The sequence below is a fragment of the Pollachius pollachius genome (assembly GCF_949987615.1).
Source record: "Pollachius pollachius genome assembly, chromosome: 18".
Lineage (NCBI taxonomy): Eukaryota > Metazoa > Chordata > Actinopteri > Gadiformes > Gadidae > Pollachius > Pollachius pollachius.
The window spans coordinates 19,354,994-19,380,531 of record NC_136951.1 but is presented as its reverse complement, the minus strand read 5'-3'; the positions used below and the strand labels follow the sequence as shown (position 1 = coordinate 19,380,531).

The 25,538-nt window shown below is 51.4% G+C and overlaps 1 protein-coding gene across 1 annotated transcript; it reads left to right on the top strand.

Moving 5' to 3' along the window:
• Positions 1-428: 428 nt before the first annotated feature.
• Positions 429-25,500, top strand: LOC307089436 (proline-rich transmembrane protein 4-like). The gene is made up of 4 exons (XM_079755722.1): positions 429-566; positions 7,638-8,537; positions 15,231-15,377; positions 22,803-25,500. Exons 2-4 carry the CDS (start codon positions 7,739-7,741, stop codon positions 24,869-24,871), a joined length of 3,015 nt encoding a protein of 1,004 aa, XP_079611848.1. The 5' UTR covers positions 429-566; positions 7,638-7,738; the 3' UTR covers positions 24,872-25,500.
• Positions 25,501-25,538: the final 38 nt, after the last annotated feature.

Here is a 25,538-nt window from a genome sequence, read left to right as displayed (position 1 = left end):
AGTGTCCACAACACCCGCCGTCGCTCCGCTAATGAATGATTTGTTCAGCGAGCTGTGACCACCGGCATTGTGATGGACAGAGAGGGAGAGAGAGAGAGAGAGAGAGAGAGAGAGAGAGAGAGAGAGAGAGAGAGAGAGAGAGAGAGAGAGGGAGAGAGAGAGAGAGAGGGAGAGAGAGAGAGAGAGAGAGAGAGAGAGAGAGAGAGAGAGAGGGAGGGGAGGGGGGAGCAGACAAAACATGAGAGGGGAAAGCTTTCGAATGAGCAAAGGACATGCAGGGAAAGAGAGACATAATAGACACACACACACACACAGCGGCAAGCCAGCACACAGAGAGAGAGAGAGAGAGAGAGAGAGAGAGGGAGGGAGGGAGGGAGGGAGGAGAGGCAGAGAGGGGAAAGGGAGACTACGCACTCTGAGCTCAGTTCCACACATGCACGGAGGACACCAGCACACGCAGCCACAGGGAGAGAGAGAGAGAGAGAGAGAAGAGAGAGAGACAGCGCCTTGATCTCTCCTGCAGCAAACAGCTGGTTGGCTGTTTTCCCGGCGCTGTCCTTCTGCAGGTAAGCCTCTCACATTCATCCAGCGTCGCTCTGCCCTCCATCCACTCAGGAGCGAGCGTGCGTCGGTTCTATTCCTGTGACGGTTAACATTGCGGCAGCCTTGTCTTCCAGAAGCAGCAGAGCTGTGATGGAACGGCTTTCTCATGCCGGTTGTCATTTTTGATGTCGTACTCAGCCGTGGGCACAAGCGCCGATGACCCACAGAAGACAGACACACCCACACCCACAGAGTGAGAGGCGAACGCAGGGTCTGACATAGAGGATCACCACCACATACTGTGTGTTCACAGGAGATAATGCTGGGCTGAAAGACACACCAGATGAGCGTAGGAGAGTCAAGAGGGTTCTGTCTGTTGATAAGATTTGCAGCTGGAATGCGTTTTAATGCGCGTCGTCATAGGAATTGGTTGTGGGTATTTTCATTTATTTATAGCTCACCGTGTACTATACAATTCAATATTGCGTTTGACCACAATGTACAGAATACATGGATGTTAGGTGGGGGGTGGGGGGGTATAGACATTTAAAAATGTATTTTGTGTCTATATCTGGATTCACACTTGCATGGGTGTGTGTCTGTGTGTGTTTGTATTTTGGGCCATGGGTAAAGTGTACCCCAGACTGTGTGAGCGTGTCCCGGATGGCAGTCATGAAATCCCAGGGATTAGGGAGACATCTCGAGCATCAGCCGTCACCATGGCGAAGGCAGCCAGTGGAGCGCATGTGTCTGACCGCATCCTTATAAACGCCAAGGTCCCTTTCTTCATCAGGCAGGATCCCTGTCTTCATCAACCCCCGAGACTGACACATGGAACAACGTGAATTATACAGTTATACTCTTTATTTGTATATATGTATGTATATAAATGCATTCTTCATGTTCTTACATGTGTATTTTTTTTTTTTTATGTATATATCTATGATTTAACAATTTGTAGGATAATAGAAAGGATGAAATAGCCTCTGACAGGTTTTTAGATCATTTGTTTCCTAAGTGACAATGACATTGTTGGTGTATTCTGGTTGTCTTGTTGTTGAATCAACAGACGGTCCGTCGGCCAAACGAGAGCTGTTATTGTTTATAGTTCTATTAATAGTGCCTGCATCAGAATCAAAGGAAATCATCACGGAAGATGTGGAAATCATGATAAAGAAGTGAAAGCCGTTGTGAAAGGTGATAAAAACAGGGAGTTTGGCTGTGGTTTGTAAACTAGCAGGAACAACACAGAGCTAACTAGTAGTGTCTGTATATAACTATAAGTGCGTATATAACTAGTGGTCGTATTTAACCTGTTGGGTGGATGACTGCTCCCTGCTGTATTTATGGAGACAGAAAGACTGGAAGGTAGAGCTATTCTTGGACATGGGAGAGGTCCTCATTGCGGTCGATAATGACCAGGGACTATTGACTTTGGCGAGCTTCCCTGTTTTCTATCTGCCTTTGTTTGATTGGTCTACTGCTCCGTTAGGCTCATTTACGCTGACCAATGAGCCGTCAGTTGATTGGATGATTATCACAGCAAGGACAAATGTTATATCACAGTGGGGAATTAATTTCTTTATCAAAAACTGTGGTTGAATATCACATAATATATGACGTGTGTGTGTGTGGGTCAGTGTGTATGTGTGTGTTTGTGTGTGTGTGTGTGTGTGTGCGTGTGTGTGTGTGTGTGTAGGGGTGTGTGTGTGTGTGTGTGTGTGTGTGTGTGTGTGTGAGCCATTACCTGCAAAATACATATTGCAATATGATTTCGAATGAGCTCTTATCTGACATGTTCCATTCAACCGTGGCGAAAAATAAACAATGACGGGCGTGTGCCGGTCTGGCAGTTAATTGCTGTGAGCGCTGCATTGGATAAGTAATCATTTGCATTTGTTTACCTAAATCAAAAAAAGCTGCAAAACAACCGCCACAGGGAATATTGATATATGTTCTGTTGCAAGATATGTGTTGCTGGTAGCTCTAACTATCAACCATAATTCATTATAACGAATCAATTAAGGTATTACGACGTGAGAAGAAAATACACTTTATTCTGAGCGTTATCTTGATTTACAGTTAGCATTAGCTTGATGGAGACATTAATTGATTAAACACATGCTGGCTAAGCCCAACACTCTATTTAAGCCCTATATCATACGGTTCTGCTGTGGAGGGGATAAATCAGAGAGTGTTTAGGGTGGCAACAGGCGGGATAGCGACTGCCAATATCAGAGTCAAGGTCACCAAGGTCAAATGGTATAGGATAAAGTGGGCTCCATTTCCCTTCCCCCTAGGAGATGTTAGGACCTTTGGAAGCCGGATGCGTTAAAGATAGAGACAGCATGGTGGTAGAGATGTACAACGCTCTCTCAAGCCTGACTAATAAGCAGCACATGAATATGCACTTTAATATGCGCAACTAAAGAGGAAAAATCACACTCTTTCTTGACACAGAAATACCACACAGAATATTGGCTACATATTCTTGCAAAATGTCCCTTTTATTCCATCCACCCTTGCAGGTAGACATATTTAATATACACATCATGGTAATTACGATATACATAGAAACATAGAGAGAGAGATGAAAAGGACTGCTATTTAAAATATTAGCCACTCACTGGGAGGTAAATCAATCCATTAGCCGGTATGTGACATTGATCTTCGGTCTCTTGGTGTGGCTCTGGCAGGCTTGTTAAATAATAATGACTTTGCCCAGAGTCAATCCATCTCTATCCCACCCCCCCCCCCCTCAGGTTCCTGGGGTCTATGCATTTCAATCACCCAGGTGGGGGCACGTTTGCGCACATACTCCGGAGAAAAACACATGCACACATATTTCTTATTGATTTATGATTGAATTATTCTTCCTTGCTTTATCTCTCCCTATTGGCAATCGCACGAAATGAGAACCTTGGATAGCAAGGGCGTCCATGCAACGCCTCGCAACACAGCGCCGTCACGATCAGCCTGTAGTTGTGTGGAGATGAACCGACCCCAGAACGGAACTAGGCAGATGGGTCCCGAAAATGAAAATGGAGCAACTAAGGAATGGATGAGCACGGCACGGCACACGCAAACCCACCAGGAGAGAAGTTAAACAGAGTAGATAAAGAAAAGGGGGTGTGTTGACAGAGTTAATAAAGGAGCGTTGGCAACAAACTGAGATGGGCATTAGTTCGTTTACTCTCCACAGACGAAGAATGCCGCGACAGTACGTCAATAAGCCTCCCTTTCCCTCTCTTTCTCTTTGCTTCTCTCTCTCTTTGGCTCTCTACTCCTTTTTGGTCTTTTGAGCTTTCCACTCTTCCCTCCTGCGTTTCCCCCCCCCCCCCCCCCCTTCTCCTTTCAGTTCTCTGCTACATTCAGCTCACTACTACAGCACCCCCCCGGTCCAGCTTTTGTCATAGGGCACCGCTGAGACAAAACGCCAGAATCAAGGGAACAAGGCGCTCGTAAATTTACCCCTGCGGGCACTTTTTAATTCTTCCTTTTTTCAACAGTTGCTTTCCGCCCGCTCTGCTGCCTGTCAGAATAGACAATGACCCCCCCCCCCCTCTCCTCACCCCCTCTGTCCGGCAGCAACAGAGAGAGAATATGTTGTGCAGAGGTTTACAAGTCAGGGTGGTGCCAGTTGCCATTATTTAGGACATATTAGTCACTAACTAAATAATGGAACCAATGATATTAATATACAGATGAATTCAAAGTCAAACAATCATTTGTTTCTACCCTGTATGGTTGCACCTTCAGATTAGAGAGGCAGTGTGGGAAGATTGTGTGGGGAGTTCTACTCACACAACTGACTGATTCCTTTTCCATACCGGCACAGCCAGCGATTCCCAAGGGATAGGCTACTGTGTGAAAGGGGCATTTGAGAATTGGTACAAGCCAGGATGAATTAAATACACCCCCCCACACTGTGTTAATAATGGATTTGCATTGTGTCTGCTCTACTAAAAAGCCAATCGAGGTAGCGAGTTAATTTGCGGTAAGCTTTTAGCTAATTGCAAGGTTTTAGTATGAAAAGAGATGAAGCGAATTTCACAACAAATTAGCTCTCTACTCCTGCTCGGAGAGAGATGTGTTTGTGCTTCATACTTCAATAACTGTTGGACAACACAATGGCTGTAGGCACTGGGATCGAGTGCAAGGAGGTGTGTGTGTGTGTGTGTGTGTGTGTGTGTGTGGTGGCTGAACAGTGACTGTGGGCGAGCGAGAATCTGAGTAATGCACACAATGTATGTGTGCATCTGTATGTGTGGGTGAATGCATTGTCTGTGTGTGTGTGTGTGTGTGTGTGTGTGTGTGTGTGTGTGTGTGTGTGTGTGTGTGTGCATTTGATCTTTATCTACATGCTTGTGTGTGTTCATATGCGTGCACGCATGTACACATGTGTTTGGTGTGTGTGAGTGTGTGTGTGTGTGTGTGTGTGTGTGTGTGTGTGTGTGTGTGTGAGTGTGTGTGTGTGTGTGTGTGTGTGTGTGTGTGTGTGTGTGTGTGGGTGTGTGTGTGTGTGCGTGTGTGTGTGTGCGTGTGTGTGCGTGTGTGTGTGTGTGTGTTTGTGTGTGGGCGGGCGGCCCAGTGCAAAGATACGCGTACATATAAACGACCAATCCTCAGAGGAAATTGATTTCACGGTGTTCACTCAACACCGTGTGGGCAACTCCAACCTGTGACCCCCTCCCCCCCTATCAGTATATGATCCGGATCCATGCTCCTTCTCCTAAAATTATGGATTCCGGTCCCTAGTTTCCCTCTCTCCAAACAGAGAGTCCTCTCTGTGACCTAGAGACACGGAGAGCAGCATATGAGATGTTAAGACGATTGTGTGGACCTTAAATATAGAACCTTTGTGTATTGATTCACATACAGTGTGTTGCTGTTCTATGCATGTGTGAGTGTGTGTGTGTGTGTGTGTGTGTGTGTGTGTGTGTGTGTGTGTGTGTGTGTGTGTGTGTGTGTGTGTGTGAGGCCGTCCATTGGAAGAAGCATGTGGGTGGTTGCGTGCGTGTGGGAGGGAAAGCGAGAGAGAGGAAACGGGTGATCTGACATGCATCAGGCATGAATATTTATGCATTAACTTGTCCGGGAGACAGAAACAGTAGCTGACAGGCAAAGGGGAAGGAGGAATACGTAACCACGTTGAAGGGGAACGTGGAAGGACAAAAGAGGGAGAGCTGGAAGGGCTATGCTCATGAATCACGGGGAATTACATCTCATGTCCTTTTGCTTTATCCCCGGGTAATACGCCACCGCCACGCAAATAGGTATATCCGTCTCAGTCCCTCGGTATCTCTGTATCTCTCGCTGCCAGCTGTAAGGTACAATTCAACCAGGATTCGGGGCCAGAAATGGGTGGTGGGTGGGATTGGGTTGGGTTGGGTGGGTGGTGTTGCGTTGGGTGGGTGGTGTTGAGTTGGGTGGGCAGGGTGATGGCCTGTGAGTGAAGCTGCAGCCTGCAGGTTGTTGTTCTCCCAGGGGCCAAATTCCACTGCTGCTCGGTCCTTTTCACTGAGGCAACCCCGGCCAGTTACTTTGAACCTCCCCGTACCTCCCCACAGAAAGGGGGGACCCAATAATTCGACGGAGGGCCCCCTCTGCTAAGCGCCCCCCCCCCCCCCCCCCCCCATCCAATTCCTCGACTCCAGACTGGCCCCGCCCACTGCTCTGTGCTAAAACTGACACACATACACATACACACATTATTTCCCGGTCGATGGCTTCTAAATGGAAGATATTTCAAAGTGAGGGGGTTTCCATCTCTCTCTCTCTCTCTCTCTCTCTCTCTCTCTCTCTCTCCCTCTCTCTCCCTCGCTCTCTCTCTCTCGCTCTCTCTCCCTCTCTCTATCTCCCTCTCTCTCTCTCTCCCTCTCCCTCTCCCTCCCTCTCTCTCTCTCTCTCCCTCTCTCTCTCTCCCTCTCTCTCTCTCCCTCTCCCTCCCTCTCTCCCTCTCTCCCTCTCTCCCTCTCCCTCTCTCTCTCTCCCTCTCCCTCTCTCTCTCCCTCTCTCCCTCTCTCTCTCTCTCTCTCTCTCTCTCTCTCTCCCTCTCCCTCCCTCCCTCCCTCTCTCTCTCTCCCTCTCTCTCTCTCCCTCTCCCTCCCTCTCTCCCTCTCTCCCTCTCTCCCTCTCCCTCTCTCTCTCTCCCTCTCCCTCCCTCTCTCCCTCTCTCCCTCTCTCCCTCTCCCTCTCTCTCTCTCCCTCTCCCTCTCTCTCTCCCTCTCTCCCTCTCTCTCTCTCTCTCTCTCTCTCTCTCTCTCTCTCCCTCTCCCTCCCTCCCTCCCTCCCTCTCTCTCTCTCCCTCTCTAATTGGTCAGGCACTAGGATTGGGCCGTAGCTGTCATGTGACTGACTCCATGACACACTGACCACGGCATCCAACAGGAAACCACTAATGGCGGGCGTCCGCAGCGCTGATGTTGTTATGATTTCTGCGGTCGACGAGGGAATATTTCTTGCCGTGCTTTCCTCAGCCGTCCGGTTTTATCAACGGCCGCCGGTTTTATTAATGTGAGTGGAATGATTTTAGCAAAACAGCTGGAAAGGAGATCAGAAACGCACGCCCCAGGGAAACTATGATGCCCACGTACCACTGCTTTGGCTTCTATTGAATTGTCATCGATGGGAGAACAACGAATCCCACATGCACACAATCAAACACTTCCATTCATTTCTACAGCAGACCTGTGCATTTAGACAGGCAACACAGTCATGCCACACTTTATCGTTAGTAGTGAATCAGAATCAGAAAAACGAATCAGAAAAACGTATCTCCAGCGTGGCTCAACAACACCAAAGACAAAAAGTCAACAGGCAAATTGACGCAAAAACAGCATTCCTGCAATAGTGGAGAGTGACTGGTGCAATCAATAATACAACGGGCGATAAATAAATCATACAATGGCGCATCATTTGTAATCAGCTCTGATGCCTTGACGGTTCAGCCTCGTTTGTCGCTCAGCCTTCTTGCGAAACGCGAAACAGGAAACGTCCGCGTTGCAGTGGGCCCTCCCGTCACCTCTGTGTGTTCCCGCAGCGCAGAGCCAGAGAGAAGTGTGTCACCCCACTGTCCTGTCTCTCGCTCCTAGGTCGCCCTCCGCAGGAAGCTTGGCCAGGCGGCCGCCCCGGGGGACATGAGGAGCCGCGTGTGATCAGACAGCCCGGCCCTCCGCTCCCGCCTGACGGCAGGATGCTTCTGCTCCAGCGCGCCGTGGCGCTGTACCTCCCGTGGTGTCTCCTGCTCGCGCCCGCCCGCCGGGCGACGGCCGACGAGGAGGCCCTCTTGGGCGCGGCGGCGACCGAGAAGAAGCCCACCGAGTCGCCCAGCTCCTTCTCCTGGTCGATGAAATCCTTCCGAATGTCCCTTCCCATCCCGGGCTTCCCCTTGTCCCTCTCCGACCTCAACCCGTTTCGCGGGAGTTCGAAAGCCGAGGACGATCCGGCCGCCACTACCCGGCGGCCCCCGGCGTCGACCCCAACGGGCCCGGGCCCCGAGGGGCCCTCGGCGTCGACCCCCCTGACCCCCACGGCCCCGGGCCCCGAGGGGCCCTCGGCGTCCACGCAGCGCCGGCTCACGGCGCGGAACGACGGCGACGGCGGCGTCTCGGCCGAGGGCACGCCGCTCCCCGCCGGCACCGTGCGGACGGGCGCCCCCCCCGCGGACCCCGCGACCGCACGTGACGACCGCCCGGCCACGACCCGACCCCCCGCGGACCCTGGGTCCCCCTCGACGGCCTCGTCCGCCGTCGCCGCGGAGACGGACCCGGGCGCCGGGGCGACCCCCGACGCCGCCGACGCCCGGCCGCGGGGGTCCGAGACCCCGCCTCCCGCCCCGGGGACCACGATGCCCACGACGTCAAAGACGCTGAGCGGAGGGTCGCCCGGGGCGGGGGGGGGAGGGAGCCCCAGCGCTGCCGCGGAGGAGAGATCCAAGGCGGGGTCTAGCTCCACCTCCGGGGGCCGGGAGGTTACCTCCCCGGTGCCAGGAGGTAAGCAGGCGTCTGGGATGGAAGCGGTTGACTCTGTGGATGCAATCAGTCATAGCTCTCCATCGCTTATCTGTGCCTCTGTCTCTCATTGGTTTATTCCCTCCATCGTTTGGCTGTGCCTCCTTTTGTCCCCTGCGTAGGGGTGTGGCATGTCCGGAGGCAAGAGAGAAAGAGAAAAATCCTGCTTCTCCAGAGTCCGTTTTTGTGCAAACTGGGATGTAAACAAAGACTGCTCTGGGATGCAGGCAGGTCCTAAGCCTCGTCAATGCAACACATCCAGAAGGCTGTGTTTAGATTAGCGTGATCAATGGAGGCTGTCCACTCACCACGATGACGAGTCATCGCAAATCGATTTTGTTGTAAATCGTAATATGCTCGACCCTGTAGCGATATTGTTTATTATAATTCTAACATCACCACAGCCACACAAATGTGAAAAGGTGTGAATCATCAAAGTCACTGGCACTTACTAACCACTTAGCAATTCTTGTTTTATTGTTGGAACACATTCAGCTCTGCCCAGAAAGAAAAGGTGAATTGAACACTTTAATAAATGATAAATAAGGCTCCTTATTCCAAAGCAGACGACGGGGTTGGACTCGGGCTTCCAGCAGACGGGAGGGAGGGTGTAAAGAGGACCAGCTGCTCGCAGCTGATCGGCTTCTTAAAGTCGTCTTCGTCCGACACTGAGGGAATACCTCCAGCCCTTCCTCCACCCATCCCCCTCCCTAACCAACCACCGCTGGGGTGTTGCTGGCGTCTGGCATCAGTATGCTAAGAGAATCAGCGGAGTGAAGCCCCTCCCCCTTACACTACAGACCCATCCATCAGCGAAAGGTCAAAGGTCCAAGCACACAATGAGGAAGTCGATGATTGCCAACAAGGCTTTTTTTTCCAGGGACGCACCAGCGATCTTAGAGCAGTAGTAGACGGCGGATATCAATACATGCAGAACAGGTCACTGGGCTTCGATTTGTTTTAATTCACGTCACATCACGGATTCATGTTTGTTCTAAGTTTGAGGAAAAATAAGTACGACAACAATTCTAACATTAAGTACGGTCCTCTATTCGCCCTGTATGTGAACCTCACCGTATCCATTGATACAAATGGTTCACCTCAGCGCCTGTAGTGTGGATCAAATGACTTCACAAACTTCAAACTCTATGCCAACGTTAAGTCAAACCCCAGTGCGTCACCAACGATCCCAGCGGCGTTACCTCGTCTGTGCGTCACGTGCCATCGTATTATGTCTGTTGGGGTGCAGGGGGGGGGGGGGGGGGGGGGAGGTATGTGTGTGTGTGTTTATGGGGTCCCCCCCCCCCCCGGTATTACCCCAGCTCCAGTGCACAGGCTGCGGTGTGCAGAACCAAAGCTCTGCCTGCTGTCCATAGGGCGGGCCGTGGTCCCGATTGAGTATGCAGAGCGCCACCTCAGCGAAACCGCCCTCCCTCCCCCCCACCGGCCTTCTCCAGGGACCGCCGCGGTCGCCAACCGTAGACGCCGAACATGCTCCTCTACATTTAGTCCCACGCCCCCACCTCCCTCTCTCTCTCTCTCTCTCTCTTCTTCCCCCTTCCTCTTATCTTCTCCCTCTGCTTCCTCGACTCCATCCCCCCCCCGCCCCATCCTCTGTGGAAGCAGCAATAACCCTGATGATGGGTTTTCCCCCTGCAGACAATAGAGAGTTCGCTCTCTTAGTTTGTACAGGGCGTGAACACGGCACTGGGAAGACATGGGCCGTTTTTTCTCCCCGACGCGCTTTTAATTTGGGGCCGAGAGAACAGGCGGATCGCCTGTTCTCTCGGCCCCAAATTAAAAGCGCGTCGGGGAGAAAAATACCCCTGAATGTGCCGTGCACCTCCGCTCCTTTAACGATGACTCGCGCAGCGGCGTGGTCGACGAACGGCCCCGGACGCTGCGGTTATCGGCTCTCGGGCGACAAGGAAGTACCAGGAATAGTTCCGCATTAATAAACACGACGGCGTCATTAGGGATAAGTCGCTGTTGCGTTTGCCTTTCTAGTCGTCTGTTTTAGTTGACCGCTTCGACAGGGTTGGACGGACACGAGGATGAGGAAATGTGCAGGACTTATCCGTGTTGTGAAAAAGCCCTCTGGTGGACCACGGAGCAACGAGCCGTAGGTGTCATTCACCGAGCAGCCATCTTTGTTCTCCAAGCTCGCAGGATGGAGGAACTGAACATGGATTTCCACATTGAGTTCCCCCAGCCAGCAAGCGTTTAGAACCAAGATGGAACTAAGATGGAGCCCATTTTCCCACACCCATGTTGTAGAATGCCTTTGTATTGGTGACTACTAAGCGCTAATGCCAACAGCTAGGTCAGTTATGAGCAACAGAGCCAAAACACACAAGAGGGGGAGTTGATTGGGCGTGTGTCTGGCTGATGATGTTTGGCGGGTGAAAAAATGAGGCTTGTTTCCAACCAGCCTTCCCCCCACTCTTTCCATCTGTAGTGCCTTGATTCTCCACAGCATTCTGTAGTGCCTTTAAAGCTGTGTTGGATGCCGTGGATACCTGCATAGGCAGCCAGCGGTGGGGCCAATGCATTCTGAACAGATTCATTGATTAGCGGCGTGAATTCGCCCATTCAGCATGTGACACGAACGCCTGATGCCCCCTGTGTAACCGAGCAGCAATCTAAATTAAAAACCAAGCGTAGCGTAAAGTTCATCTCCCGCAGCGTAGCGTGATGCTGATTTCTCTCGGTGGAGCTAAGGCGGCTGAGGTCTTTGTAGCCAAATTTCAGATTTTGCGTAACGACGTATTCACAGCTAATTCTCAACCCCGCTTCAGGAGGTCTTTGGAGCCGATTCTTAAGATCGCTTCATGTTCTTTTTGATTCACAAACTAGTGAAAATAGGTATTTGTAGCAAGGCAAATCCACAACCTAGTGACAGGAGGTATCCATTTCTATTTTTTCGTAGCTTATCGTAGAACCAGAGGTCAGGGGTTATATCACACAATAAGGGTTGTTTGTTTGAAAGATTGGAATTTCAATTTTCAGGAGTTGAGCACGGAACAGAGATACCGTCACATGACATCCTGGTCTTTGGTTTCCATGGTAACCGTAATGAAGTCGGGAGTGTTTCAGAACAAGACTTGAGATTAGAACCAATACCCAAGGGAACCGTATGAAACAGTTATTAGACGATGTAACTCTATGCGAAATGCTGAAGAAATAAAACGTCTGTCATGATGCAATTTTGTGCAAGGAAGGATTCTCAGCTTTGTAATTACAATGATCAGCCCTGATGAATCTGATGTAGCCCACTCCCACTACAGCTACCCAGCCCCCAGAACGCACACACACACACACACACACACACAGCCACACACACGCACACACACACACACACACACACACACACACGCACACACACACACACACACACACACACACACACACAAGCGCGCGCGCGCACACACACACACACACACATACACACGCACACGCACACACACACACACACAGCCACACACACGCACGCACAGCCACACACACACACGCACACACACACACGCACACACACAAGCGCGCGCACACACACACACACACACACACACACACACACGCACACACACACACACACACACACAGCCACACACACGCACGCACAGCCACACACACACACACACGCACACACACACACACACGCACACACACACACACACACATACACGCACACGCACGCACACTGAAACAGACTCAAATAAGAGCCAAAAACATTTGGGTTATATAAGACACTGTTGACAACGTGCAAATCTTTATCACTGAAGTCGCTGCTTCCGTATCTGAAACATTCCTCCACAGGGGGCTTTCTCACACTCCTACAGTCTGTGTGTGTGTGTGTGTGTGTGTGTGTGTGCGTGTGTGTGTGTGTGTGTGTGTGTGTGTGTGTGTGTGTGTGTGTGTGTGCGTGCGTGTGTGTGTGTGCGTGCATCTTGTGTTTCTATGTCTGGCAGTGTCTGTCTTTGTGTATCTGCGGCTAGTGTGTGACAAAAAAAACGTCAATACAACCAAATCTAATCGTATTTTGTCCTGAGAACACAAGAGGACATGACCTCTTGCATCACAACCCACCCTTAGACCCGCCACATATTAACGCTGACCTTGTCTTGTCTTTATGGTTACACAATATGTGTATCCTTGCTTATTACTTGCTTTACATATTCTATATATATATATATATATATATATATATATATATATATATATATATATATATATATATATACATATTCTGGGCAGAGACTGCTGCTGATGTATGGCATGGCACACTTTATTAATGTCACTGTTCCTCCATAAATAAATAAATAAAATAACAACAACCGGCCCCATTTGTCTGTCCAACATTTGGCTAATCGTTTACAGCCGTAATGTGCATAAAAAAAACATAAATGTGTGTATGTCATTTGAACATATTCGCTGTAATACCCACTTCACTGCTGCCAGACCTCCTGGCCCGACAGCGGTCTCCCCTTCTCCTATGTGGCTTCATTACATTTGGAGAGCCGTACAACAGATAGAAACAGAGATAAAATGGTTGGCAGGGAGCATAGGATATTGTTGGCAGGCGGCGGTCATCACTATATGGCCAACAATGACCACAGCAGAATGTTTTTCCACAACCTGGCAGATATATCTACTTTCCTCGAGGGGAATTTTCCCGCTGTGTGTGTGTGTGTGTGTGTGTGTGTGCGTGTGCGTGTGAGACTATTTCCTTCCCCTAGTATTGTCCCCGTCTCATTTGGTGCAGAGCGTGCTAATTAAAACAGGCACCAAAGACAGACACACCCATAGTCTCTCTCTCTCATGTTTCTCTCTCTCTCCTGCAGAACCAAACACACACACACACCCACACACACACACACACACACACACACACACACACATGCTTTGAGTGCCTAGCTGCCCCTTGTTTAAGCTGTGTGTGTGTCTGTGTGTGTGTGTGCGTGCGTGCGTGTGTGTGTACGGTTAACTTTTTCCCAGCCTGTCAAACCTACCAGCGTCACGATTCCACTACCTAAACGCCTTGACCCCGATCCACTGAATGAAGGAGACTGCTTCTCTTAAATGCGTGGCAGCTGCACATGCGGTCATAGAACGCGTTGCATTGATGTAGGCAGGTACAGTTTTGTTGTAGCTACCAAAGCAACATAGCAATGCAAGGTATTTCGTTCCAGACACACGGATGTGTGCTTGTGTGCTTTTGTGTTCATAAAGAGTTCGATGCGACACAACTTCGCACACACTGGCGCAGCGTACCCGGCCGTGTCAGTGAGCGTGTGCACATGTTCGCCTGCAGCACGACTCATTATTCTTCTTCTGCCCTCTCGCTGAGCAAGGCCCCCCTGCTGTGTGGAGGTCAACGCTGTATTAAAGTGACAGCGTTGTTCTCAGGAACACTGTCTGCTACACCCACGTTGACTTTCACTTCTGAGTGCGTACGTGGCCCGGCATAGACGATGACGCAGTGACAGGCAACGTGGCCGGAGAGAGTTTGCTGACTCAACGACACTAAACTTGAAACTTGAGAGCGATGGTGAACTCCATCTGTGCTCAAAGACTCATTAAGACCTTGGCTTTGTTGAACTTTAACCAAAGGTAACACAATGCCATAAGGGTACATTAGTAAACCATTTAAAAATATGATTAAATGCAGTTATAAGCAGTATCTAACACTTAACTAGCAATTAATTAACAGCTAACGTATGTTAATTTAACTAATGGTCATCGTTTACTACGGTATTAATGTGAAAATTAGTGTCTATATTATTTACTATTAGGCAAGCCTAATCTACGGGTTAGGCTTTATTTTCACCCCATGCTAACACCATAAAATAATGCTTAATACTGCATTAACTAATTGTAATGAATGGTTTATTGATGTAAGCTTATTGTAAAGTGTAACCACTACACAAATCTATCCTCAAAGTGACCGTGTTGACCTGAATCGATCATCTCATCAGGTCACCATCGACTTAACAGGTTTACTCTTCAAGATGAGTCACAAAGTTGTCTTCCTACATAAGTCCACAACGCAGCATTGTTTAACCCCAAAGGGATTCTGTACCACAGAGCCATTCTCACATTCACAAGGTGATCAACCACACCAACGTGACTCTGGCTGCATTGTCAGTCTCTTCCCCTTCTCTCCTCCTGGTATCTCTCTCGGCCGCCTGTGTTTGGAATTGGACCTCTTCTCAGAACGAGCGTTGTTCCATTAGCCTGAGAAACAGATTTTTATTTTGGAGCAATACAAATCCACACAGAAGCCCCCATCAGAGACACAGTCACACACATCCAGACACACACAGAAAAGAGAGCGCCAACCAATAACAAGAGTCCAACGCACGGCCGTGCATCACAGGGCACGTTCACAGACTCCTGCGCTATGGATGGATGACTAAAGTTAAGTGGATGCTAGGCCAATCCATCTGACAGAACTGGGTTGGGGAGATATCTTCTGTGGCAGCACGCAGTGGGACCAGTCTCACTGGGAGCCGTTCAGGAACAACAACCCCCTGCCAACACTCTGGGGATTAGCCATACTGTAATCCACTCCGCTACAATGTCCGGATTACATTTATTTTGAACAGTCTTTGCTGTAAAAATGTGATTCCACCTTGGGGAGCATTTGGTTGATTTGTTGTTGTTTTTGAACCCCAGAGATTCCCGGCAGCGAGGATACGAACGATGAGGGGGATGACGAGGAGTCCACCGTAGCAGGGAACTGGACGAAGAGCACGAGCTCGGCGGCAGAAGCTTCCACGGCCGCGTTCCAACCGCCGATGACGCCCGGGAGACTCACGACGGGTATGAGGGCAGAGGGGGGAGAGCAGCTGGGGGGAGATGCACCTGGAACGCGGTCATCCAGGGTCTCAACATTAAAGCTGCATAATGGCGGAGTCAGCGTTCGTGGCCGTTTCCCCCACGTTGCAAAAAAACAGCCGAGAGACGCTGTCTTATTATTCTTCTAAAGACTGAGGCTGGCCTTGCTAGTGTTTGAGAAGCGTGAAATCTGTCAGTAGGCGAGAGGAAGAGGAGGCAGATACAGAGCAGGAGAGAGTGGAAGACTGGCGGAGCAATTCCTCTTCAACCTTTGCCTGAGGCGACCTAATTGCTTCCAAAGAGAGGAAGTAGCAAATAGGCCGTTTAAGAGCGAGTGGACGAGATAAGGACGTCCGGTCGGTCTAGGCAGCACATCACCGCTGCTCTTCACAGGTAATGGCACGGTGGGAGACTAACCAGTCTGTGGCTTCACCGCAATAAAGGAGAGATTTGCCGGGAAAGACAAGATGGGGTCCGCTCACAACCCACTTCTCTCAGGCAGCAGATGTAACCTACATTACATCGCCGAGAATAGCAAGCTTGTCAACTGGATTTTGTAAAAATAGACATGTTAAACGCGCTACGTGCGGATGACGGAGTGACATTTTAGAAGGAAGGGCGGTGGGGTTGGGGCTGAGCAGGTTTGGTGTCAATGAGCAGAGAGGGTTAATGAGAGACGTACTCGCCTTCTCTAATATTCTCGGCACGGGTGTGAACCGTGTCTTGAGGTGTCGGGGAAGAAAATATGTCACAGGCTTCTCTTGCAAAATGACTCCTGTTTCAAATAGTGTGAAGCGGCCTCAGGCTCAGACAAATCATCGTCACAGTATCACACGTGTGACATACGAGTGGCATGTGTAAGAATGGCACGTGCATGTGGGTTGGCGGCCGCGGCATCTTCTGCATGCAGCATTGCAGCGTGTCTTTGTGTGAATCGTGTGTGGTGGTTGGAGGCTCCGATTTGAAACATCGTCTGTAAATATCAAAGGTGTCACGTAGCAAGAGGAGGCGTGCCAGTATGGTTCAACAGCAGCCTGGATAACGGAGGAAGAGTACATGAGAGGGGGGTTTAGGACGGCTGTGTCTCGTCTCGACGTCACAGGCCTGTTTCAGACGGGCCACAGAAGCACCTCTCCAGCCTGTGCTCTCCGGCCCACCGCTGCTTATCTCCTGGGCAGCGGAGCGGCGCGCCGTAATTGGATTAGATATTTCTTAGATTGGTTCTCCGCAGCGGTCTGCGTTATCAGACCTCCCAAAGCGTTTCCAGGGGAACGCCTTCTTTGACGAGGTGGGAAGAATTAAAGGATTAAGGAGTCTAATGGAGGGAGTTGATTTTATTAATGATCCAATCGGTGTGAGGGGAGTCGGAGCAATGGAAGGGAGGTGGTGGTGGATGGTGGTGGTGGTGGTGGAGGATGGTGGTGGTGGAGGAGGATGACGGTGGTGGTGGTGGTGGTGGTGGTGGATGGTGGTGGTGGTGGTGGTGGTGGTGGTGGATGGTGGTGGTGGTGGATGGTGGTGGTGGTGGTGGTGGTGGAGGATGACGGTGGTGGTGGTGGTGGTGGATGGTGGTGGTGGTGGTGGTGGTGGTGGAGGATGACGGTGGTGGTGGTGGTGGTGGATGGTGGTGGTGGATGGTGGTGGTGGATGGTGGGTGGTGGTGGTGGTGGTGGTGGTGGAGGATGACGGTGGTGGTGGTGGTGGTGGATGGTGGTGGTAGTGGTGGTGGTGGTGGAGGATGACGGTGGTGGTGGTGGTGGTGGTGGTGGTGGTGGTGGTGTTGGATGAAGGCGTGGAACTTCCCTAAAGATAATTTGAAGAGTCGTTCCATTCCAAAGCAACCCTTAACCTTTAAAATAGTTTGAGGGCAGGACGTATTAGAACTGAATGGTTTAACCATTTGTTAAGTGTTAGGCCCACCCATCATGCCTGTGGAAGTCCTATACTGCTTCCTCGGTCATACTTACCAAAATGATGATCATCTATCATGTTTTTATTGTAATGTAAGTGGTGGATGGTGGTGGTGGTGGTGGAGGATGGTGGTGGTGGTGGTGGAGGATGGTGGTGGTGGAGGAGGATGACGGTGGTGGTGGTGGTGGTGGTGGTGGTGGTGGTGGTGGTGGTGGTGGTGGTGGATGGTGGTGGTGGTGGTGGTGGAGGATGACGGTGGTGGTGGTGGTGGTGGTGGTGGTGGTGGTGGAGGATGATGGTGGTGGTGGTGGTGGTGGATGGTGGTGGTAGTGGTGGTGGTGGTGGAGGATGACGGTGGTGGTGGTGGTGGTGGTGGTGGTGGTGGTGGTGGTGGTGGATGGTGGTGGTGGTGGTGGTGGTGGAGGATGACGGTGGTGGTGGTGGTGGTGGAGGATGACGGTGGTGGTGGTGGTGGTGGATGGTGGTGGTGGATGGTGGTGGTGGATGGTGGGTGGTGGTGGTGGTGGTGGTGGTGGAGGATGACGGTGGTGGTGGTGGTGGTGGTGGAGGATGATGGTGGTGGTGGTGGTGGTGGATGGTGGTGGTAGTGGTGGTGGTGGTGGAGGATGACGGTGGTGGTGGTGGTGGTGGTGGTGGTGGTGGTGGTGGTGTTGGATGAAGGCGTGGAACTTCCCTAAAGATAATTTGAAGAGTCGTTCCATTCCAAAGCAACCCTTAACCTTTAAAATAGTTTGAGGGCAGGACGTATTAGAACTGAATGGTTTAACCATTTGTTAAGTGTTAGGCCCACCCATCATGCCTGTGGAAGTCCTATACTGCTTCCTCGGTCATACTTACCAAAATGATGATCATCTATCATGTTTTTATTGTAATGTAAGGTGATTTGATCATGGCATTGTTTTAAGTACTGCTATGGCGTAAAACAACAATGTATTCATCCAAGCCAACCAAAGGGAATCAATTAAAAGTAATATCGCTGGCTCCAGACAGAGCACAAATATCGTTGTCCCTATTGCTTTCTCTGCTGAAGTCAATCAAATAAAGTGGAGCAGCCAGTCTGTCGGTGCCAACTCCAAACTGCACGCCCTGCATCAAGGCTTTCACTGTTCTATCTCTGAGTCTCGCCTGCCATCACACCGTACCCTCCTAGAGAGAGACAACTTCCTCTGAAACTCCTCTGGTACACCTCGCATCAACAACTGCTGTGGTGTGTAACTCCTCTGGTAGCCTACACATTGGGGCTGCTCGATTATGGAAAAAAGCATAGTCACGATTATTTTGGTCGATATTGAAATCACGATTATTCAAACGATAATTTTTGATTTGAAATGATGATTTCATCATTTCATGATGTATTCATTCAGCAAGTCTCTCTCTCACTTTGTAACTGAGAACTTTGAAACTTTGCCTTGAAAAATTTCACAAAATGGTCCAAAAGAAAATGTTCAAATCTTAAATAATGTACAGATATGCATATCCACAACTCGATTATGTTAATTTTGTGATAGTTTGACGCAAAAATTGAAATCGACATCGAAATTCGATTAATCGCCCATCCCTAGTACACATCGCATCAACAACTAGACCCAAAACAGTCACTGAAGCTGCGAGAATGTCAAAGGTTTACGACCAACGTATGCATAAGTCGAGTATACATACGACTTTAAACCTGTACAACCCCGCCCAAACCAGCAGGGTTTTAAGAAGACAAAAACCTGCTGTTAAGTTCTCTCTTTGTAATTGTTTCCACATGGTCCGGCTGACCTCTCACCCTCACCGTGACCCCCCAAAGGGCGATGTCCCCCTCAAAGCCGGCATGTGTCAGTTTCACTGGACATCGCACAATGCCCCCGCCCGACCGACAGCCTCTGTCAGGGCAATCGGATCCTCCACCGGTCCATGCTGGCTTGGATTGGATCACGGGACTGCTGTTGCGTGAGACACTCACCGAGTTCAGCGGTGAGGCGACAGACAATAGACGTTAGAGTCAGCTGGTGGCCATGCGGGTACGTTGGACGGAGAAACCTTTCTGGATCTTTGGGGAAACCATGACAACTCAATGGAAATACATTCTAAGTGCTACCTGGGAGAGGAAATGGAAAGGCAGGACTAAAAATAACTAGTCGTCATGGTTTCCAAAGATTCTAGAAGGTTTACCTGCCTATGGCTGCTCGGTGAACAAGGTCTATGGGCGGTTTATCGTCAATGGGCTTCTGCAGGAATTGGACCGTGCAACCCTAAATCCCCCCATGGAGAATGTTGCTAAAAGGCAGGGGCAGCGTAGGGTGCAGCATAGCGTAGCTTGGCACCCCCAGCGTGCTCTATGTTTATCTAACAGTTAGCACACGCTAACTACCGTCCATTCTTTCTGCTATCAGGAAAATCCACATGTGGTCCATTGGTCTATTGACACAGGCCTCAGTAAGGCTGCGTGCTGGTGGATTCAAAGCAGAACAACCCCACCCCTGTCATTAATGCTATATAACATGCGGTATTGTTCTTATAGTGTAGCCTGGCATCCCTGCAGCTGCGACACGCCTGGGTCATGCGACTCAAGTGGGGCGTGGAAAAGTAACCTCTGGCGTTGTTAATAGGTGCGTTTGTTTTACTCATGGGAGACTCCCTCTCTCTTAATGACTGTATAAGTGGGTCTGCTTTAATTATTTCTCCCATAGCTAAAAAATATTGTCAGGATAAAGATGCTAATCACGGCCCCGTTCGCGTGCGTTTTTAAGTGATGAGCAAAACCGCTTGGGCAGACAACCCGTTTTCTCCATCGGAATGGCAGGACTACCTGTCCAGCTGTCAAAACAAACCAACGGAGCGCGCAAAGCCCCTTTCCTCCAGGTCCCAAAATAGCGTGCGCCCATCTGTCGGGGTTTTATCACCTAAAACAACACAGAACGGCAGGAGGGAACCGTGGGATGGTGTGTCGGAGAGCAGCGCGACGACGCAGCACATGAGAAACCGCCGCGACACGATATCCCGTTTCTGCTGATAAAAGATTTATTACGCACGGTGTCGTTTCGTGTGTCTGTCTATCGGCTGTATGGGGGCGACGCGCGTGACGCCAACAAAAAAGCACTCGTGGCATTCATGCTTCCTCGAGCTTGACGTTTTCCATCGACGCTGCTGCAGCCGGGTGACTCAGGAGGTCTGGGGAGAATGGCGCAACGGACAACCCAGTTGTCTGTGCTATGGCAGCACTTGAACTTGAATGAAACAGATTAATGATATGTTTGCTCACATGCTCGGAGAGTTTCAGTAGGTTCTTGGGGACATGAGTGTTGGTATACAGGCATCGAGTTGGGAACTAGATTTGACGCACACACACACACACATACACAGCTCCCACACACACACACACACACACACACACACACACATAGACACATGCACATGAACAAACAGACACAGACACACACAGACACACCCACCTAGAGATAAATTAAAACGTCCACTGGAAAAATGGAGATACCAGAGCGAAAGAATACAGATTACAGGACAGGAAGGCATTTAGATAAATGATAGACGAGGCAGGTGGAAAAATCAAATGGAACAAAAGCAAAACCTTTGAAGCGGAAAAACGTGAGAATAAAAGAATAACAAACTCCACCTCTGGGAGCGACACTTCGCGGTCATCAGTACAGGATCACCAACCACACTATCTTACACCTCCCAAATAACACAACAGCCGGGACACATACGTGTGAGAAACAACCGGAGAACATACACATCAACCTCCAACCACTCCAAGTCTGACGTCTCAACGACGTCTTTAGGGGGGCTATGTGCGGTGGGAGATGTCTGCAAACACCGTTTAAAACTGGCAAGGCAACGCCATCGGGCTACATGATGTGTTTCTCATGCCTTTACCAGAGACAAACAGCGCACTCATTTTACCATCTGTTGTCAAGGGCAACCACCGTGCGTGGCTATTGGCTGCATCGTCGCCACATCCTGAGGGTTTTAAAATAAAAAAAAAAACACCACCTTCATCACGCACACGCACAACCGCTTCCATCAGTGCAGAGGAACGCCTCACGACTTCATCACCCGACAGAACAACAACCTCACGCTGGTACCTGTGTCACCACTTGTTCCCTACGTTATCTTTGTTCATTCATCATGCCTGGTCTTTGTGCTCCATTACGGGGCTGTCTGTCTTTGTGGAGTGCTGATTATCTCCGCTCAGGGCCGGAGGCGATGTGGCTGATGAGCCTTTTGATATGTTGGTCTGGGGAAGACACAATTCAATTTATTGCAGCTTTGGGTCTGTGTGTGACTGATGGCTGTTTTTTCCAAGAGAGATATGGTGTGTCTGGGTTTTCTTTGAAAGCCAGGCGGTCGACATTAGGTCATTGTTTAATCACAAAGTAGCATGGACACGGACGTCGTTATTGATCAGGGAGAAACACATTTAGACTGTATCCTCTCATCTGGTGGACTGAGTCAACATTGGAGAGTTTTTTGGTGAGCATCTGTAAGGCATTCAAATATAGACCGCGACTCGTGTTCTATTTTAAATCCTCTGCCATAAATTGTGTACATAAACTTGAGGGCTACAACACACGGCGCAGATGAGCTTCGCAGGCGTATCATGAAAACACATATGTAAGGATCAAAATAGACTCCTTGTTTTTTCCTCCCCAGCTCCTTACAAAACAAGGCACTTAGAAAGCCTCGCTGGTTCTGCATCCGTCGTCAACGGATCTAACACAATCAGAGTTAGCCGAGCTCGCATTGAAACACCAGATGTCTTACGTAACACAAAGGCAGAGAGGGCCCTGTGGTTTCAAGTGGACTCCTTTCACCCATGAACACGCACAATTACGCACAATTACACACACACACACACACACACCCACACACTTACATGCACATACACACACTTACACGCACGCACACACACAAACACACTGACACACACACACACACACAAGTGTCTACTTTTCCGGCGGCCAAACCTTTTTTGAAGTTGGCTTTCTTACGAGCCGTTGGCTTTTATTCAGGATTAACACATTAGAAGGCTTTCACAGTCCTGGCTCGCCGCCAGTTTGTAGGGCTTTGTAAATGCTTGTTGTGAATTCTCATGAGCAAATGATTAAAATGGCTTTAGGTTCATCCTCTGCTGTAAGGTGGGTGAGTGTGTGTAGGCCTACTTCTGCACACACGCACGCACGCACGCACACGCGCACGCACGCACACACACACACACACACACACACACACACACACACACACACACACACACACACACACACACACACACACACACACACACACACACACACACACACACACACACCGAACGCGCATTTACAGTGTGCGTCACCTTCCTTTGTTTCCGAGTTCCGATGTCTTTGCAAATGAATCCTTCGAACGTGTGTTTAACGCAATGCGCACTCCGCATTCAACGGCACGGATGGAAGGAGGAGGGACTCAAAGTCCATTTCTGTGTTCTTTTCTCCGTCCCAGCCGGCACCAAACGCACCCCTCCCCCCACCGAGTCCTGGACGCCGCCCCCCGCCGAGCCCGCCGCCACACTCCTCCCCGACTGCAACGCCGGCGAGGACGGCTCCGGACTCTGCAACCTCTCCTACACCTGGGAGTCCAGGGCCTTGGCCGACGGCCCCCAGCCCTCCTCCACCCCTTCCACCTCCTCCTCCGCCTCCACCAACCAATCCCACCAGCCCTTCGTCCCGCCGAACCCGGCCATGCTGGTGCCGCTCTACACGGACTGGAACAGCGCCATGGCGACCTGGGGCCCGGCCTGGCACGCCCACGTCTACAGCGCGGGGCTGTTCTTCGCCGCCGTCGCCCTGGCCTCGGCGCTCAACCTGCTCTGCCTGCCGCTGCGCTGTCCGTCCGGCTGCGGCTACTTCGCCCTGGTCAGCGTGTTCCTCCTGGCGGCGGGCGCCACGCGCTCCTTCTCGCTGCTGTACGACGCCTACGGCCACCAGGGCGGCCTGCCCTCGGCCGAGGCCGCGGTGCTCCTCCAGGAGGCGCTGTTCCCCTGCCTGACCGCCGCCTTCGGCCTGGTCTTCCTGCTGCTGTCCATGCGCTCGCGGATGCAGCTCTCGTACTCGGCGTTCCAGCGGCCCTTCTTCCTGGCGTGCCTGGTGGTGCTGCACTTCGTGGCGGCCTTCGGCCCCGTGGCGCTGCTCCACCTGTGGCGCGGCAGCCCGTCCGTCCGCCTCCTCCTCTGCCTGCTCTCGCGCGGCGCCTTCGTGGCGCTGGCCGCCTTCCTGTCGGCCGCCTACTTCGTGTTCTACGTGTACGTGCGCGCCGACTCAAAGCACATCTACCACCTGAACAACACGTCGCCCACGCCCGCCGAGCGCTACAACCGCTGCCCCTTCGCCGAGAGCCGCGACTGGGACCGCGCCGCCGCGACCGTGTGCGTCTCCGCCCTCTTCTGCCTGGGCTGTGCCGGCCTGCAGCTGTACGCCATGCTCAGCGCCATGGGCGTCGCCGGTGGGGAGGACCTGTTCCGCGCCTGGCCCTGGTGGACCTTCCAGTTCAGCTGCCGGGTGTGCGAGCTCGGCGTGTGCGTCACGCTGGCGCTGGTGGTGGCGCAGCCCGTCTACTGCTCCGGCGGCCTCCCCGGGGCGGGGAGCTGCTGGACCGAGCTGCTGGCCGCCAAGGCCCCCCTGCTGCCCGGAACGTACCACTGGGCGCTCAGCCAGCAGGAGAAGCTGGCCATGGCGGAGACGGGGCTGGGGCTGGGCGAGACCGAGAGCCTGCCCCTCTACACGCTGGTGGACGAGAGGCTGGGCAGCAGCCTGAACGGCCTGGACCTCCTCTACCACAGCAACCGGGCCCTGGCCTACCGGGACCTGGACCTCACGGGCTCCGAGAAGCCCGACGGCGTCGCGGGAGGGCCGGCGTCGGGGCGTTCGTCGGTGACCAGCGACTCCACGGCGGACCTCCGGCCCCCCTCGCCCATCGACCTGCGCCGCAGCATCGACGAGGCGCTGTTCGGCGAGTCGCTGTTCCCCATGAGCCTCTTCAGCCCCAACGCGCCGCTCTGCTGCAGCGACCTGTCCCTGGCCATCCTCGGCCCGCTGCCCAACGGAGGCCACTCCCTCTTCGGGCGCGACCCGCTCTCGGCGGACGCCGGCCTGTACCGGACGTCGTCGTGCACGGAGGTGCCCCGCGAGCCCACATCGCGGTCCCGCGGGGTCACGGCGACCGCGGCGCCGGCCGCCCCGCCGTCTCCGTCGCTGTCCGCCTCCACCACCTGCTCCTCCCCCGAGCGCTGGAGGGGAAGCTCGTCCTCCTGCGCCTCCTACAGGCCGTCGTTCGGCGGCTCCTCGCTGGTGCTATGCCCCAGCCCCGTCGCTCAAGGCGAGGACGCCGCGGATGGCCAGGCGCAGCACAGCGCCGGCCACCAGGGCGGCGCAGACCCGCAGAGACGCTACCAGACGCTGGGCTCGGCGTCCCAGGAGAGCCTGGCCGTGGACCTGTCCCTGCAGGACGAGTTCATCAGCGTCTGCAGACAGATGGACGCGTCGAGCGTCTGCAGCGAGACGATTGATTTATAAGGAAGAATTATCCCATCATAAGGAGACAGAGAAAACAATATATATATATAGGCTGCTGTATTAATCTCCGAGTGGACGGATAAGATAGCTGCAAAATAGAATAGAGCCAATTGGAGTGTGTACACGTTCTGTTAACACCAGGTTATAAATGACCAAGACTGGAAAGGTAAAGATAAGTCGATAAGCTCTTAAAAGGACGAAAATGTGTAAGTACAAATGAGGGTCCAAGTGCCACCAACGTCGAACGCCAAACGGTCATTTGTAGGCGACTTTTTCATGTTTGATAGCGAATGTGAATACGCTGAAGAGATACATTTTACTGAGGGGACGAAGAACTTTCAAATAATTTGTACAAATGTTTTTCATGTGGATTAAAGCACTTACTGAAGGAGACTACTGATATAACATATTTATCCTTACACTTTCCAAAAGATTAACCGATATTCATTCATTTATATCAAGAGAAACATTTAATTTATGTCAGATAAAGAAACTATTCACTATATCTATCTAGACGAGCAAATGTGTCTTATAACAGTGGTGTAGCAGTGCCCTCTACTGGTAGAACGCAGCCAGTGTTCCTCTGGAGTTAATGCCGATAGCTGTACTGTGAGTCCTCAGAAAGCAACTTGTGCAGCTTGTCGATGTATGGTTTGTCATAACATTG

What these genes read in the sequence shown, in the direction of transcription:
- LOC307089436 (XM_079755722.1), top strand. Translation starts at nt 7,739, where the DNA reads ATGCTTCTGCTCCAGCGCGCCGTGGCGCTGTACCTCCCGTGGTGTCTC. An exon ending in TACCTCCCCGGTGCCAGGAG is followed by an intron (nt 8,538 to 15,230) that starts GTAAGCAGGCGT and finishes TTTGAACCCCAG; the next exon opens with AGATTCCCGGCAGCGAGGAT. An exon ending in GCCCGGGAGACTCACGACGG is followed by an intron (nt 15,378 to 22,802) that starts GTATGAGGGCAG and finishes TCTCCGTCCCAG; the next exon opens with CCGGCACCAAACGCACCCCT.